Here is a 17,546-nt window from a genome sequence, read left to right as displayed (position 1 = left end):
GCACCCCAATGTTTATAGTGGAATCACTTACAATAACTAAGACATGGAGGCAAACTAAATGTCCACTGACAATTGGATTAAAGAAGTGTGTGTGTGTGTATGTGTGTGTGTGTGTATTTATATATATATAAATACACTTCATTTCAGTTGTGAAGGTAACTTCAGTTGTGACCCACTCTTTGTAACGCTATGGACTGTAGTCCTCCAGGATCCTCTGTCCATGGGATTCTCATATACAATGGAATATTACTTGGGCATAAAAAAGAATGAAATAATGTCATTTGCAGCAGCATGGATGGTTGTAGTGATTATCATACTAGGTGAAGTAAGCCAGGCAGGAGAAGACAAATACCATATGATATTGCTTATGTTTGAAATCCAAAAAAAAAAAAAAACCAAATGAATTTATATACAAAACAAAAATAAACCCACAGACATAGAAAACACTTATTATTACCAAAGGGGGGATGTGGGGGAGGGATAAATTAGGAGTTTGAGATTAACATACATACACTACTGTATAAAAAGTAGATAACAAAGTACTACTGTTTAGCACAGGGAACCATACTTTATTTTGTAAAATAAGGGAAAAGAATCTGAAGAAGATTATGCATACATAACTGAACCATTTTGCTGTGTACGTAGAACTAACACAACATTGTAAATCAACTATACTTCAATAAGTTTTTTGTAATATGTGATTTCTGCAAGGAAGTAAAAAAATCTGTACAAATCTTTGTTTTGATGACATCATTTTGAATTTAATAAGTGACATTTGATAGTTTAAAAATTGTGTGTGTGTGTGTGTGTGTGTGTATGGAATGGAATATTATTCAGCCTTTAAAAAGTAAAATATTAATACTGCTATTTACAGCAATGTGGATGTACCTAGGGAATATTATGTTTAGTGAAATAAGTGAACGACAAATACTATATATCACTTATATGTGGAATCTAAAAAATAACACAAAAGAATGTACATAAAAGAGAGAGACAGACTCACAGACATAGAAAACAAACTTATGGTTATCAAAGGGCAGAGGGATGGAAGGAGGACAAATTAGGAGTAAGGGATTAACAGATACAAACTACTTTGTATAAAACAGATAAAGTAACAAGGATTTTTACTGTATAGTACAGGGAATTATACCCATTAACTTATAATAACCTATAATGGAATATAATCTGCAAAAAGAATTACTTTTCTGTACATCTGAAACTAACATAAGTCAACTATACTTAAATTTTTTTAAGTTACTGGATATTTTTCTCATTAAAGTTTTTAGCATTATCGTTTAGAATGGCAGAGCTTACAAATTTACCTCTGTTAATAAAGAGATTTGGGGGGCACAGCTTGTGGAATCTTAGTTCCCTGACCAGGAATTGAACCCAGGCCCCCCAGTAGTGAGAAGATGGAGTCCTAACCACTGAACTGCCAGGGAATTTCCTAAAGAGGTTTTTCTAAAGGCATACATATCACAAAAACACATATCTCAAAACACAAGAGACAGTCCCCAAATTATGATGATTTGACTTACAATTTTTCAATTTCATGGTGGTGCAAAGGTGACATGTGTTCAGTAGAAACTGTACTTCAAATTTTGAGTTTTGGTCTTTTCCAGGCTAGTGATATGTGGTATACTACTCTCATGATGCTAGGTAGCGATAGCATCACAAGGGTAAACAATTGTGCTGTTTTTCACTTTCAGTGTGGTATCCAATAATATGAGATATTCAACAGTTCATTATAAAATAGGCGTTGTGTTAGATGATTGAGGCCAACTGGAGGCTAATGTAAGTGTTCTGAGCATGTATAAGGTAGGCTAGGTTAGGCTGTGATTTTCACTAGGTTAGATATATTAAAGGCATGTTCAACTTATGATGAGTTTATAGGGACAAGACCCTATAAGATCTGTTGAGAAAGATCTGTATTTTGGTAAGTTGAGAAAGATCTGTATTTTTGCTTTAATATTTAAGTTTTTTTAAGTTTTTATCTTTTCTAAGAATAAAATCAGGACTTCCCTGGTGGTCCAGTGGCTAAGACCCCACGCTCCCAAGGCAGGGGGCCTGGGCGCGATTCTTGGTCAGGGAACTCGATCCCGCATGCTGCAACTAAGAGTTTGTATGCTGCAACTAAGGATCCCAAATGCCACAGCTAAGACCCAGCACAGCAAAATAAATAAATATTAAAAAAATAAAATCCACTCGGAATTTATCTCTCTATATGGTATGAATCAGGGGACCAACTTCATTTTTTTACATTTGGAAAAATATATACATATATATGTACAAATGTTACAATGTCCACTCTTTTCTATTAACCTATTTGCCTACCTTTGTGCCCATATCACAGTTTTAAATACTATAGTTGTATTTTGCAGAACATGTCCTCCCACTTTTTTTTCTAACTCTCCTAGTGTGTAAGAGTGCAATTGATTTTTCTAATCAGCTTTTTAGAGTACCACTGTAAACACAAATGTTGCTAGAGGTTACCAGACATCTGTGGACAGTTTTTAAGATGAAGGATGTAGAATCACAAACAAAAGACTTGGAAGAAACACAGACTATGCAGAAAGATAAAAATTTAGCAAGGACACAAAACTTTACTATATTGGAAATACGAGATGATATACCCATAAACCAGAACGAGAAGCTACAAAAGAGGAATAAACAAAATAAGAGGAAATTTTGGGAGTTTAAAAAAAATGACAGAAATGAAAAACTATTAAAATATTTTGATGATAAAGTTGAGGAAATCTCCAAGATAGTAGACCAAATAACAGAGATAGAAAATGGGAGGAAAAAAGCAAACTAGAATGGTATAACTTATCAATAACTTGAGAAAATATCCCAGAAGGGAAGGATATTACTTTCTAACATGAAAGGACTCACCACATGCTGGATACCAAGGATGAAAATAAACACACTCCAAGGCACATCATATGAAATTTCAGAACACTAGAGTTGAAGGAGAATCCAAATAATTTGAGACAGAGAAAAAAAATCAGAGGATGAGAAATCACAATATTCTCAAACTTTAACAGCAATACTGGATTTAAAAGACAAGAAAACTTAAAATACTGAAAGAAAATTGTTTCCAATCTAAAATTGGATATCCAGTTAAACTATGAATTAAACATGGCAATATAATAGTCATGTTTAGACATGAAAGAAATCTAAAAGAGAGGTAGCTGTAAAAAGATATTTAATAGTAAAAGACTGATGCTTTCTCACTAACATTAGGAACAAACCCAGGCTATGTGCTTTTACCAGTTCTATGGAACATCATACTAGAAGTTCCAGATAGGACAATAGGGCCAGAAAACGAAATGAAAGACTTGGAATGAGAAGATGCTACACTGCTGGCCCAGAAGGAAGAAAGGGCACAAGCCAAGGAATGTAGGTGGCCTCTAGAAGCTGGAAAAGGCAAGGGAATGGATTCTCCCCTAGAGCTTCTAGAAGGAACATAGGTCTGAGGACGTCTTGACTTTAAACCAGTGAAGCTGAATTTGGACTTCTGAGCTCCATACCTTAAGATCCTATTGACACTGCCGACAAGAAGATCAGATGTTTAGACCATGAAGCCACACCGGATACTTTAAGAGAGTCCTCAAGAGGAAGCAGCAGTCTCTGGGGAAGAGGTCACAGATGCACATTGAACCCCTCATCTCTCATTTGATCGGCAATTTTATAAAAATGGAATTCACATGCACTGTTAAAAAAAAAAGACTTGGAATGGGAAGGAAAAAGTAAAACTATATTTAAAGATATCATGATTTTAATGTAGAAAAAGAATCCTAAGGAATAAACAACAGAAAAATTACTAATAGTAATGGCATCACCGATTCAATGGACATGAACTTGGGCAAACTCTGGGAGATGGTGACGGACAGGGAAGCCTAGTATGCTGCAGTCCATGGGGTCACAGAGAATCAGACATGACTTGGTGACTGAATAATAACAACAATAAATGAGTATCACAAGGTTTCAGGATATAAGATCAATATACCACAAAAAATGTATTTCATATTATATATTGGCAACAATTTGAAAATGACATTAAGTCATTCACAATAGCATAACTAATAGTAAAATATTTAAGAATAATTTTGGAAGAATAAGTGCAAAAGCTTACCACTGAAAACTACAAAAATTGCTGAGATAAAATCTAAATAAAAGGAGAGCAATACCATATTCAGTGTGTGCTATGTCGCTTCAGTTGTGTCTGACTCTGTGTGACCCTGTGGACTGTAGCCTACTAGGCTCCCCTGTCCATGGGGATTTTCCAGGCAAGAGTACTGGAGTGTGTTGCCATGCCCTCCTTCAAGGGATCTTCCCAACCCAGGGATTGAACTCACGCCTCTTGTATCTCCTGCATTGGCAGGCAGGTTCTTTATCACTAGCGCCCCCTGGGAAGTGTCCTTGGAACACAAACAATATTAAGATAGCAATTCTGCCCCAAATTACCTATAAATCTAATACAACTTATTAAGTTCAATTTATTTGTATACAAATTTATTTATATACAATAAATTTAATGCAACTTTTTAACATGTAAATTAACAAGCACAGCTGTTCCTCATTTTTTGTTTGCTTCTTTTCCTTGTTTTTGGCCTTCCCACACAGCTTATGGCATCTCAGTTCCCCAACCAGTGTTCAAACCCATGCACCCTGCAGTGGAAGTGTGGAGTCTTAACCACTGGACCACCAGGGAAGTCCCAACAGTTTCTCCTTAATGTGGGGCCCTGTTTTGGAAGGGAGACCAGGTGAGTTAGTTTTAAAAAGTCATAAGAAAAAAATAAATAAATAAAATAAAAAGTCATAAGAAACGGACTGCTACATCCCTTTCAGACAATTTTCTATAGGCTTCTTGAAATCACCCACTGTTGGAGGAGAAATTACAAAAATAAAACTTACCTTTTTTCTTTAAAATGATAGAAGAGAGAGAGAGCGGGGAGGTTTTGATGAGTTTTGGTATTCCTCAGCCTCAAAGGTGGCTCATAGGAGGCAGTGTGTAGGGCTGGGAGAACAATATGTCTTAGATTGGGTCCCCCTAGAAATAGACCCTGATATGGAGAGTTTAATGCAGAAGGTTTGTTTAGGAGTGCTCTTGAGAGAAATACCTGTAGGTAAGTGAAGAAATAAAGATTCCACAAAGGGAGGGGCTGACACAGTGTGGTTGCAATTGATCCTCAACTGATAGGATACTCAACTGATCCTAGCATTTTACAGGGAGTTCTGGATGGCTCAGTGGTAAAAGAATCCACCTGCCAGTTCAGGAGACATGGGTTCGATCCCTGGGTCGGGAAGATCCCCTGGAGAAGGAAATGGCTACCCACTCCAGTACTCTTGCCTGGAGAATCCCATGGACAGAGGAGCCTGGCAGGCTACAGTCCATAGGATCCCAAAGAGTCAGACACAACCGAGTGACTAAAAAAGCAACTAGAATGGAGATAATTCTTCTGAATTGTCCCAAATTAAAAGGCAAAGGAAAGATATACCCATTTGAATGCAGAGTTCCAAAGAATAGCAAGGAGAGATAAGAAAGCCTTCCTCAGTGATCAGTGCAAAGAAATAGAGGAAAACAATAGAGTCGTAAAGACTAGAGAACTCTTCAAGAAAATTAGAGATACCAAGGGAACGTTTCCTCCAAAGATGGGCACAATAAAGGACAGAAATGGTATGGACCTAACAGAAGCAGATATTAAGAAGAGGTGGCAAGAATACACAGACGAACTAAACAAAAAAGATCTTCATGACCCAGATAAACATGATGGTGTGATCACTCATCTAGAGCCAGACATCCTGGAATGTGAAGTCAAGTGGACCTTAGGAAGCATCACTATGAACAAAGTGATGGAATTCCAGTTGAGCTATTTCAAATCCTAAAAGATGATGCTGTGAAAGTGCTGCACTCAATATGCCAGCAAATTTGGAAAATTCAGCAGTGGCCACAGGACTGGTCAGTTTTCATTCCAATCCCAAACAAAGGCAATGCCAAAGAATGCTCAAATCACCGCATAATTGCATTCATCTCACACACTAGCAAAATAATGCTCGAAATTCTCCAAGCCAGGCTTCAACAGTACATGAACCATGAACTTCCAGATGTTCAAGCTGGATTTAGAAAAGGCAGAGGAACCAGAGATCAAATTGCCAACATCCATTGGATGATCGAGAAAGCAAGAGAGTTCCAGAAAAACATCTACTTCTTTATTGACTATGCCAAAGACTTTGACTGTGTGGATCACAACAAACTGTGGAAAATTCTTCAAGAGATGGGAATACCAGACCACCTGATCTGCCTCCTGAGAAATATGTATGCAGGTCCAGAAGCAACAGTTAGAACTGAACATAGAACAACAGACTGGTTCCAAATCGGGAAAGGAGTACGTCAAGGCTGTATATTGGCACCCTGCTTATTTAACTTATATGCAGAGTACATCATGAGAAATGGTGGACTGGATGAAGCACAAACTGGACACAAGATTGCCAGGAGAAATATCAATAACCTTAGATAGGCAGATGACACCACCCTTATGGCAGAAATCGAAGAAGAACTAAAGAGCCTCTTGATGAAAGTGAAAAAAAGGAGAGTGAAAAAGCTGGCTTAAAACTCAACATTTAGAAAACTGAGATCATGGCATCCCGTCCCATCACTTCATGGCAAATAGATGGGGAAACAGTGGAAACAGTGACAGACTTTATTTTGGGGGGCTCCAAAATCACTGCAGAGGGTGACTGCCGCCATGAAATTAAAAGACACCTGCTCCTTGGAAGAAATGTTGAGACCAACCTAGACAGCATATTTAAAAGCAGAGACATTACTTTGCCAACAAAGGTCCATCTAGTCAAAGCTATGGTTTTTCCAGTAGTCATGTATGGATGTGAGAGTTGAACTATAATGAAAGATAGTGCTGAAGAATTGATGCTTTTGAACTGTGGTGTTGGAGAAGACTCTTGAGAGTCCCTTGGACTGCAAGGAGGTCCAACCAGTTCACCCCAAAGGAAATCAGTCCTGAATATTCATTGGAAGGACTGATACTGAATCTGAAACTCCAATCCTTTGGCCACCTGATGCGAAGAGCTGACTCATTTGAAAAGACCTTGATGATGGGAAAGATTGAAGGCAGGAGGAGAAGGGGACAACAGAGGATGAGATGGTTGGATGGCATCACTGACTCAACGGACATGAGTTTGAGTAAACTCTGGGACTTGGCAATGGACAGGGAGGCCTGGCGTGCTGCAGTCCATGGGGTCACAAAGGGTCAGACACGACTGAGCGACTGAACTGAACTGAACTGAACTGATGAGGCAAAGGGGCCTGGACTTTGTATCCCTGAATCAGCCCATCATTGACTTCAGGAAACCTGCTGGGATAGGATGACACAGTTCAATGTGTCTGAGCTAGTTTCCAGTTGGGAGGCAGCTGAGAGCCATCAGCAACTGATCTCCCCAGCAGCTGGGACATAGGCTCACGATCTTACAGAGAGGATCTGGGTAAAGCACTATGGTGTCTACTACTGTTCACCACTACCACTGCTTGGATCCATACTCATGGTTAGTTTACCCAGTTGGGGGGAAAAGTTTCTATAGGACTCTGATTGGTTTTATTTCTTGGAGGAAATTTAAGAGAATGTTTAGTGGAAAACTCTACAGCCTTAACTACTGCAATTGGTTTTGCAGCTCTAATGGATTCTTATTATCCCCCCTTCTGCACCACCAACTCTAGATTTTCCTTGTCTTTGGTGAGCGCCTCTGCTGGTCTAGGCGGCTGGATAGTGGGATGACCCCGGCCTTCACCCGAGAGTGCCCTTGGTCACCATGCCCTTCCCAGGCTGTGGCTGCTATATTTTTCTATTTACTGTTAAAACTGAGCATGGGAACAGCAAGAGTGGATGACCTGAATGCCAGCATTTTCTTCCTGGCTCCCTCATGTAGCTTCAGTCACCTGTCCTCCATCATAGTCAATTACTCTGGCCAGTATGAGGACTTCTTTTCTTGCCTGCTGGTCTCTTGCTACCAAGACCCCAAAGTTCTAAAGGGATTCTTACTGTGACCCCTGGAGGAAGCATTACATCTCTGGTTTCCAGGACTTCTGGACCTCAAAATCAAATTCCCCACATGTTTCACTGTGAGTGAGGATAAGTGGAGGCTACTTGATTTCTATCCTACATCCATGCAATCAATTCCCAGATCCATGTAATCTTCCCACTGGGGATACAGAATCATACAGTTGCCATTGATTTAGGGTATATATTATCTTCTGGAGGATGGTACCTCATCCTCTTGGGGTTTCATCTTGAAGCTGTGTCTTTAAGAGGTCACCAAACTGCTCTATCAGACTGATGGCCTCTGGGTGGGCAGTATAGGATCAGTGGATCTTTGGGTCATGTTCCCACTGGCACATCCCCTTTACTATAACGTGGATCCCTTTGTCTAATGCCGGGGTCCAGCCCCAGCAGGATCCAAGGGAACCCTCAGGATGAACGGTGTCGGCGAGAGAGAGACACGTAGGACCGGCCTTGATAGGGCCAAGTCTGCTAGGGAGAGAGAGAGAGAGAGAGAGAGAGAAAGAGACCAGACCAGGAATATGCACCAGAGTCTGGCAGTTGCTTTATTTTTTACCGTAGCCTTTATACCCTAAGTTGGTACATATCTAAGGGGCAGATAAGCATACAGACTTAGTTTAACATTACATCAGCTTGTCCTTCACAAAACCAGGTGTGCTCTGTATATTTTTTGTTTACGAGAGTCTTTTCCCATAGATTTTTTATACATTATCTTCTGGCCCTGAGGTTAGCAGAAAACAGAAAATTGGCAGTCTCATGGTACAGCAAGTCATAGAAACATAATAGAAATACAATCCTGTTAACATAAAAGTCAGTCTTTTTGCAGAAATTCTCAGCTAAATTTATCTAAAAAGTTTAGCACACAAAGACTCTGCAGCTCTGGTGAGGCAGCCCCTGTTTAGCACTCCTGGTTAAAACTAACAATTATCTTATTGTTTTTACACTAGGGCTAAACTCTTATTTTACTATATCTTTAACTATATTAACGATAGTGTCCACTGCACAACCTCAGCACATTAACATCAATCAACTGTTGATCTAATAACCACTTTTAAAACAATATTTTTTGTATTTTTTAATAGGGCTTCCTCACCCCCCAAAGGGCTCTGTGCCTATTAGGGCCTTTTTAATGGTTAATCTCTGTGTATAATATCTTTTGGCTTTCAGGCCTGTTGACAATTTATGGTTTGCACCTGGTGCAACTTTAAGCAACTTCAGTAGCCGACCCTGTCTTTTTTGTGGTTAATCTATTTTCTTTCTATTAGGTGTTATCTCCAAGGGAACTAGATAGGATTACATTTTCACAGAACAGAAATGCAAAGGATTGAAAAAACAGCAGATATGGCACAAAACAGGCTCTTAGTCCAAAAGTTAATTACCTGCAAGAAGTCACCAGCTAATCTCTATCTAAACTATTTTCTATTAGGCGTATACGTGGCTATAATATTTGTGGAGCTTTTCTCACCCCGAGAAGGGGCCTATGCTTAATAGTTTCTTTTGTTAGCGTACTGTGCTTAGGATGTTTAGAACAATCATGAGCATTTTGTGCAATGAGAGAACACATTTATCAAACAAGCCAGAATGCCAGCTAAAGGGTTTGAATGGAAGCATTTCCTTCATCCCTGGCCCCTTCAAAGGGTACCAGCGTCCAGGAGATTTATTAATTAGCTTTTAAGTTGGTCTTTATTTAGTGAAAGAGGAGCAGGAGAGCTCTCGGCAGGCAACACAAGAATCTGCAGCAGAGCAAATAAGAACAACAGCAGAAAAGGTGGGGAGGATATAGGGTAGGGTAGAGGCCGAGGCCAACCTGGAGGGTCCCTTATCCTAGACGGCCTTGCCTGTCAGGTTTTTTCCTCGTGACCTCGTGACCTCGTCATGGACCGGGTCCCAGACGGCCTTGCCTGCCCGATATTTTCTTCATGACCTTGTCACGGGCGGGACCCCCCATAATGGCTCCCGACAGTCTAAAATTATATAATGTGGATTCCATATCAATAGATCAAGCACTCTATAAGTCCTTATAGAGTGGTATAAGACCCTACCAAGACCCTGTGGGCAGGAAAGGCAAGCCTATACTTGGAATATGTGTCAATCCCAGTCAAAAGTGATGGGAAATCTAGGGTCCCCAACTTTTCCCTAATTATCTACTTCTTCTCCTCAAGAGACTGCACCATATTAGGGGCTCAGTGCTAATATTTTTAAAACATATATATATTTATTTATTTGGCTGCACCAAGTTTTAGTTGTGGTATGCAAATTCTTAGCTGGGGCATGGGGGACCTAGCTCCCTGACCAGGGCTCGAACCCAGGCCCCCTGCACTGGCAGCGTGGAGTCTTACCCATTGGACTACCAGGAAGTCCCATTAGTGTTGGTATTTTTAACGGTAGTTGCATGTTGGCAGCAGCAGTAGCTAGCTGAGCCTCGGCGAGCAGGAGCTCATGCTGCTGGGCCCTGGATAACCTCTGTCCTACCCCCAGTCACTCTACCCAGTGCACCCATCATACAGAACTGGGTGGTTGATGATGGACAGTGGCTAAGTCTTTCTGCCTTCTTGGTTGTTTAGTGTCTCGTTTGTGATGAATGCTTTCTTTCTTTCTTTCTCTTTTTTCCTTTTTTCGTTGAGCAGTGAGGCATGTGGGATCTTGTTCCCTGACCAGACATCAAACCGGTGCCCCCTCCAGAGGAAGCAAGAGTCTTAACCACTGGATATGAGGTGCAACAATCAGTCCTTTGCCTCAGAGATGATATCTAGCATGTCCCGGACCACTGGACCTCTGAAAATTTCACCAATATGGCAGTTTCCTGGATCTTTACAGGAATATTTTCCACCCTCTCATCATGTATCTTTCCAGGACCTCCAATATACTTTCATTTAGTTCTCTTCTGATCTGGTTAGCATGATGTTATATATACAGTTGACTCTTGAAGAATGCAGAGGTTAGGGGTTCTGACCATCTGCACAGTCAAAAAGTCCAAGTATAATTTCATAGTTAGCCCTCTGTATATATGGTTCTGTGTCCACGGATTTAACCAACTGCAAATAATGTAGTACTATAATATATATTTAATGAAAAAAATCCATATATAAGTGGACCCACAGAGTTCAAACCTGTGTTGTTCAACAGTCCATTGTATAGTGGACCAATATGATGTTTTTCGAAATGTCCAAATAGTCAAGCTCCCTTCAGATTCTATTACAACAGAGGACCAGAGAGTTAACACAGTCCTGGGGTAAGACTGTAAGTGTATATTGCTAGACTTCCCGTGTGTATGAAACTGCTTGTGGACCTCCTTTCTGATCTGTCTGGGATGGAAAATAACATATTCACCAGATTAATGACTACATACTCCCAACTAGAGGCGGTATTAAAGTTGCCCTGTAAAGTTGCCATTTGGGACACAACAATTGCAATTGGAGTTACTGTTTAAGTAAGTTTATGGTAGACCGTTGTCATCTGTCATGATCTATCCAGTTTTTAAGAGCCAAAGTGGTGGTATGAAAGGGGCCACCTCGAATGCAAACTAGTACAGCCGCTATGGAAAACAGTGTGGAGATTTCTTAAAAAACTGGAAATAGACCTGCCATATGACCCAGCAATCCCACTTCTGGGCATACACACTGAGGAAACCAGATCAGAAAGAGACACGTGCACCCCAATGTTCATCACAGCACTGTTTATAATAGCCAGGACATGGAAGCAACCTAGATGCCCATCAGCAGATGAATGGATAAGGAAGCTGTGGTACATATACACCATGGAATATTACTCAGCTGTTAAAAAGAATTCATTTGAACCAGTCCTAATGAGATGGATGAAACTGGAGCCCCTTATACAGAGTGAAGTAAGCCAGAAAGATAAAGAACATTACAGCATACTAACGCATATATATGGAATTTAGAAAGATGGTAACGATAACCCTATATGCCAAACAGAAAAAGAGACACAGAAATACAGAACAGACTTTTGAACTCTGTAGGAGAACGTGAGGGTGGGATATTTCAAAAGAACAGCATGTATACTATCTATGGTGAAACAGATCACCAGCCCAGGTGGGATGCATGAGACAAGTGCTCGGGCCTGGTGCACTGGGAAGACCCAGAGGAATCGGGTGGAGAGGGAGGTGGGAGGGGGGATCGGGATGGGGAATACGTGTAAATCTATGGCTGATTCATATCAATGTATGACAAAACCCACTGAAATGTTGTGAAGTAATTAGCCTCCAAGTAATAAAAAAATAAAAAAAAAAAAAAGAAAGGGGCCACCTCTTTTCTATTCTTTGTGTCTCGGAGGGTGGCACTAACCTCTTCCATTTTCCCTAGGATACAGTTTTGTTTTTATTTGTTCTCTTGATGTTGGGTAGTCTCAGGCATCTAGTTGGCCTTCATCACTTACTCTACAGGTCAAAAACCACTATGAGTGTTCTGCAACGCCAAAGGATGTCCACTGCTATTATATGTTAGGGTATTAGGGAAGTGACCACCTGGTGGATCCCTGGTCTCAGTGAATATCCTCTGAACCAGACCTTAGCCCAGGACTCCATTTATTATCTGGGCCCCACGTGCTACTTCTCTAACAGGGGGCCATGGTACAAATTTGGGTTGTCAACTGTCAATGTTAATTCAGATCCTTTGTCCAAAAACCCTCAGAAGGTCTGAGTATTCTCCCTTTTTTCAATAATGGTCATCAACGTAAATGAGTTGTTTAGACATTTTTACTTTTCTTAGCATGAGCTATCATTTTCCCCAAGCCTCCGAGAAGAGTATTCATCCGACATTCCAGGGGGATCTTGCCAGGATTAAATCCTAAGTCCCAGGAGAGTGCTCCCTTATCAATAAATTCTTCCACATCTCATGTTATGTTCCACTTCGTTTGATCCAGCACTCTTGGCATCCAGGTCTATGTGCAACACTACCAAATTCTGCTTGGTCTTTGAATCCCTGCATCAACCATTCATTCACTGGGCCCTATAGGAGGGCACATGACCTTGGCTGATGCACTTTCCTGCCACAGAAATCACTGCCATGAGGGGAGAAGCCATGTGCTCTCAGTGGCTGTTATTCCCAGAAGCTGGGGAAGGGTGCACTGGCTCTGAACAGGGGACCTGGGTGGAGTACTATAATATCCACTAAACCTAGGAAGGAAGTATTATTTCACAGAGATGTGCCTAGGACTGTGCTAGAGCCCCTCACCCCCCACCCCTGCCCCTGGCTCTCAAGTCCAGCTCTCAAGAATCTCATAAACGATATACAATATATTTTGAAAAATCTGTATATTGGACTTTCCTGGAGGTCCAGTGGTTAAGGAGGCACGGGTTCAATCCCTGATCGGGGAACTAAGATCCCACATGCGGCACGGTGCAAAGGAAAAAAAAAAGTCTATGTATTGTCTGCTTCCACCTACTAGAGCATCAGCTCTAGGAGGGCAGAAACTATGTTTCCCTAGGGGCTAGAGCTTGATTCATCACTGAATGAATCTTAGAGGCTTGAAATATTAAGAAGTAGGAAGTGGCTATGTGTTAAGCAGAATCCGAGTGGCAAGCGTCCAGAGAAGGGGACGTGAAGCTCAGTGGGGGCATGAAGCCCTCATTTGGAGCCAAGGCTAGAGACAGAAGGCAGAGCATTCTCTAGCCAAGGGGAGACCACAAGCGCTCCTGATGAGGGTTTTACTCCTGCAGCCTATGGTCTTCAGTCCAGTCTCCCTGGATGCATGTTAAATTTTCCAAGCATCCAAATGGCTGGGGGAAAGACTTCCCATTCCACAGGAGAGGCACTGTGGAATATCAGATGGAGAATCAGAAGACCTGGCTTAGCTATCAACTAGCCGTGTGGCCTGGGGAAGTCTAAGGCTCTCTCAGTAAGTGTATCCTCATCCTCAGGACAGTAGTAGAGTGGGAGCATTCTACTACTACTTTCCACAGCTGGTTTGAGGACCAAGAGAACTAATGCACATAAAGCAGGCTACTCCACGCAGTTTGTCAGCATAAGGGGAGGCTCCCTACTCCTGGAAGGCCTGGGGCTGAGACGGAGGGGACAGACTGGGCAAACTCCAGACCCTGGCTGTGTGCATTCTGCCCACGGACATTCTTTCGCTATCTCTGTCCTCCCGAGCTTCCACTCATGCACAGACAGACATCAGCTGCTGCTCAGTAACTGAGCTAACTGGTTTTAAAGTCTTTTCCTTATCTTTGCCCCTGACAGGCAGGAGCTGTGTAGCAGCAGTGTGTCTATGCAGATGGAGAGAGCGGTGACCAGGACAGAGTGTCCCCACTATGGTCTCCATTCAGTCCCTGGCTGAAGTCAAGGACCGGCTCCGAATCCGCAGCCTCCTGGCCCGGCAGCGCCTGCCGGAGTTTCTGGCTGTGTTTGTGCTCATGGCAGGCAGGCTCATTGAGTGGGAGGAAAGAAGGGAGGTAGGCTCCTCCTAGTGTCCTTACCTCCTCCTCTGGGTGTACTAGGAAGACAGTTCCTCCATCAGTCTCTATTTCCTGCTCTTGTTCCTCTATTCCTCCCCTACCTTCTCATTTGTATTCCTGTCACTTTCCATCTCTTACCCTCCTTCGCCTCCTTTACTCTCCCTCTGTTTCTCCCATCTTTTCTCTTTCCCTTTTCTGTTTTTTCCTGCTGATCCCTCAAGTCCGTTCATCAATCTTGGCCATTCCCCTCTCTTCCCAGTCTCTCTCTCCTATGGGTCTCCCAGGCTCCCTATTCTTGGTTCCCTCTTCCTCATCTTTCTTTTCTCCACCAGCTCCTCATACAGGGGTCTTCAGCCCAGGCTGTCACCAGTGGAGGAACCAAAGGAAACTTCTTCACCATGTTTCTGGCTGGCTCTCTGGGTGTTATGCTAGCCGTCTATATGAGTGGTAACGTCTCAGGTGAGGAGGGTGAAGTCTGGTCATCAGACAGGGTAGGACATGCACTTGAGCTTGGTAACAGTGAAAAGGCGGATCCCTTGGTGACTCACAGACATTATCTCCTTGAGCTTGCCCAGTGCCCTGGACTGAGATATGCCTTTGGCCCAGTCCAGTCCCTTCTCCCTATATATCTTGCCCTCCCACTTCACATTAATCCTCCGCTCAGGTAGACAGAGCTCTATGGCAAGGCATCATGGGTAAATGCGCTCATCTTGTGTCTCCTACCTAAGCCCTCTGGGGTTCATCTTTGCTTAAGACTTCACCAGCTTGTTCCTCAGACGCACGTTGCATCAAGTACTGTAACAGAAAGAGCAGACAGACCCAGGTTTGAACTTGGCTTCACTGCATGATCTTAACAAGTCGCTTAACCTCCTTCAGTCTCAACTTCCTAATGTATGTGATGAGAACAGTAACATTTGACTTAAGAGTTGTGGGGAGGAATAGCAGTGTTACTGGTGACAGTGCCTGATAGTGACACCTAATGGATGTTGGTTTTCTTTTCTTGATCCTTGAAGGGGCCCACCTGAATCCAGCCTTCTCCCTGCCCATGTGCCTCCTGGGACACCTCCCCTGGGCCAAGTTTCTCATTTACTCCTTGATGCAGTTGCTGTCTGCTTTCTGTGCCCCAGGAGTCACCTATGCTCTCTATTACGGTCACAGAGAACAAGGTTGGGGGCACCTGTGTGTGGTTAACGACGCCTTAGAGCAGTTTTGAATAAGCAAAGATGGAAATCTGGGTGTCCCCTACTCTACAGATGTCCTACAGAACTACACAGGTGGGAATCTGACAGTGGCTGGTCCCAAGGAGATGGCTTCCATCTTTGCTACCTACCCTGCCCCCTATCTATCTCTGAGCAATGGCTTCCTGGATCAGGTAGGCATAAGAGGGTGACCCGGGAAAGCCACACCTTTGCCCTTTGCCCCCTGGAAGCTCAGCCTGCTGTTTAGGCTCTGGGTGGGTTGTGGGGCTGGCTTTATCTTTGCATCTTACCTTCCCTAGCTGCCTGAGTTGGACAAAGTCAGATGCCATGGGGTGGCAGCCTGGAGTGTTTGGGTGAGATAGGGCAGGTGGAGAACCTGGCGGCTGATGGGAGCCCCACTGCCTCCGCCGACTCCAAGGTTCTAGAAACCTGGATGCTGATGGTGGGGATCCTGGCCATCCTGAACACACAGAACAAGGGAGTGCCTGCAGGTCTGGAGGCTGTGGTAGTGGGGGTTACTGATCCTGGCCATCACGCTATCCATGGGTGCCAACTGTGGGCTCCCAATCAACCCCGCCCAGGACCTCGGCCCACGGCTTTTCACCTACGTAGCTGGCTGGGGCCCTGAAGTCTTCAGGTAGGAGATGGCCTCCCCTGGTGCTGTCCTTCCACTCACATCCCTCTGCTCAGGGCTCTGACCCTGGGTCTCCAGCCCTCTCCTTTTAAATAGAGTTCTCTTGGCATTTCAGGACAGTTTGAGCCTCGTCTAAGCCCCAATTCTCCCTTTATGTCTTGTCCCTTTTCTCCCCTTTTACTCTTTTCATTGAAACAGTAAGATTTAGAGGTTGTGTTTGACAAAATGCATGTATCAGACAATCCCTAAAGATCAAGCTCTCCTGGGGTCCCCTCCTCTCTAAATGCTATGCTTTGGTGCCACAACACTCTTTCTGGTGTCTCTCACCCCAGGAACTGCTTTAGGGAGTTTTCCGAATACCCTCAGTTCTTCAGAGGGAAGTCAAAGGGACTCACCCTGTTATCTCCCTTCTGTTCTTGTCTGGCAGTGCTGGCAATTGTTGGTGGTGGGTTCCTGTGGTGGGCCCTCTAGTGGGGGCCACGCTTGGCACAGCACAATCCTGAGGACTCAGCCATCTCAGGATCTACACTGTGCCCAACAGGAAGCCTCAGACTCGGGAAGTCCGGCCGCAACTCAGCTGCAGGAGAGTAAGCTGTGACTCTGACAAGACAGTCGTCACCTCCTTCATGGACACTTGAGAGGGCCAGATACCCCATGCCTGGTGATAAGATGTTCTTTCTCTTTATTAATACGCCAGGCCCTGGGCAGCTTCTCCGTGTATTCATCTAGGCATCTCCTCCTCCTAAACTGGGGAGGATGCCTGGACAGGGAGAGCGAGGAAGCTCAGGTACCAGACTCAGGCTTCTCATCCCCTCTTCGCTCACCCAGGTTTTCGGACCCTGGACTTCCAAGAACGTAGTTCCTCCAAAAAGCCGCCAGAGGGTGCGCACCCTGGAAACCGGATTGGGAAGGCTTCGGGTATCTGCAGGATGGTGGGGGCCGACCATCCTGTGCAGGGCATAATCCAGGGGACTTCTTCCAAAGTCTGGCCCCCACTGACTGACTCCCAGCTCGCGTAGCCTCAGCGCCGCCCGCCTTTAAGCTGATTGGGGCGCCTTGCCCAGATTCAGCCACCCTACAGACAGTAATTAGGGGTGGTGGTAGGAAAACCGCCTCCACCAAGGGGGCGTGGGACGGGGTGGGGGGTACGGGAAAGGGAGGGCCTCCAGAAGAACACAGCCAGTCAAGTGGCTGGAGACTGCGAGAGCAAGGTGGAGAAACTGAGG

At 43.5% G+C, this 17,546-nt stretch overlaps 1 protein-coding gene across 1 annotated transcript; it reads left to right on the top strand.

Annotated features, from left to right (window-relative positions):
- Positions 1-14,343: 14,343 nt before the first annotated feature.
- AQP10 (aquaporin 10) lies at positions 14,344-17,384 on the top strand. The gene is given in 9 exon segments (XM_043876762.1): positions 14,344-14,448; positions 14,820-14,946; positions 15,501-15,638; positions 15,741-15,859; positions 16,105-16,197; positions 16,199-16,323; positions 16,748-16,818; positions 16,821-16,981; positions 17,149-17,384. Coding segments are annotated over 8 exon segments (876 nt in total). The 3' UTR covers positions 16,919-16,981; positions 17,149-17,384.
- Positions 17,385-17,546: the final 162 nt, after the last annotated feature.

Source organism: Cervus elaphus, chromosome 20, assembly GCF_910594005.1.
Source record: "Cervus elaphus chromosome 20, mCerEla1.1, whole genome shotgun sequence".
Classification (NCBI taxonomy): domain Eukaryota; kingdom Metazoa; phylum Chordata; class Mammalia; order Artiodactyla; family Cervidae; genus Cervus; species Cervus elaphus.
This window is presented reverse-complemented; position numbering and strand designations above follow the sequence as displayed.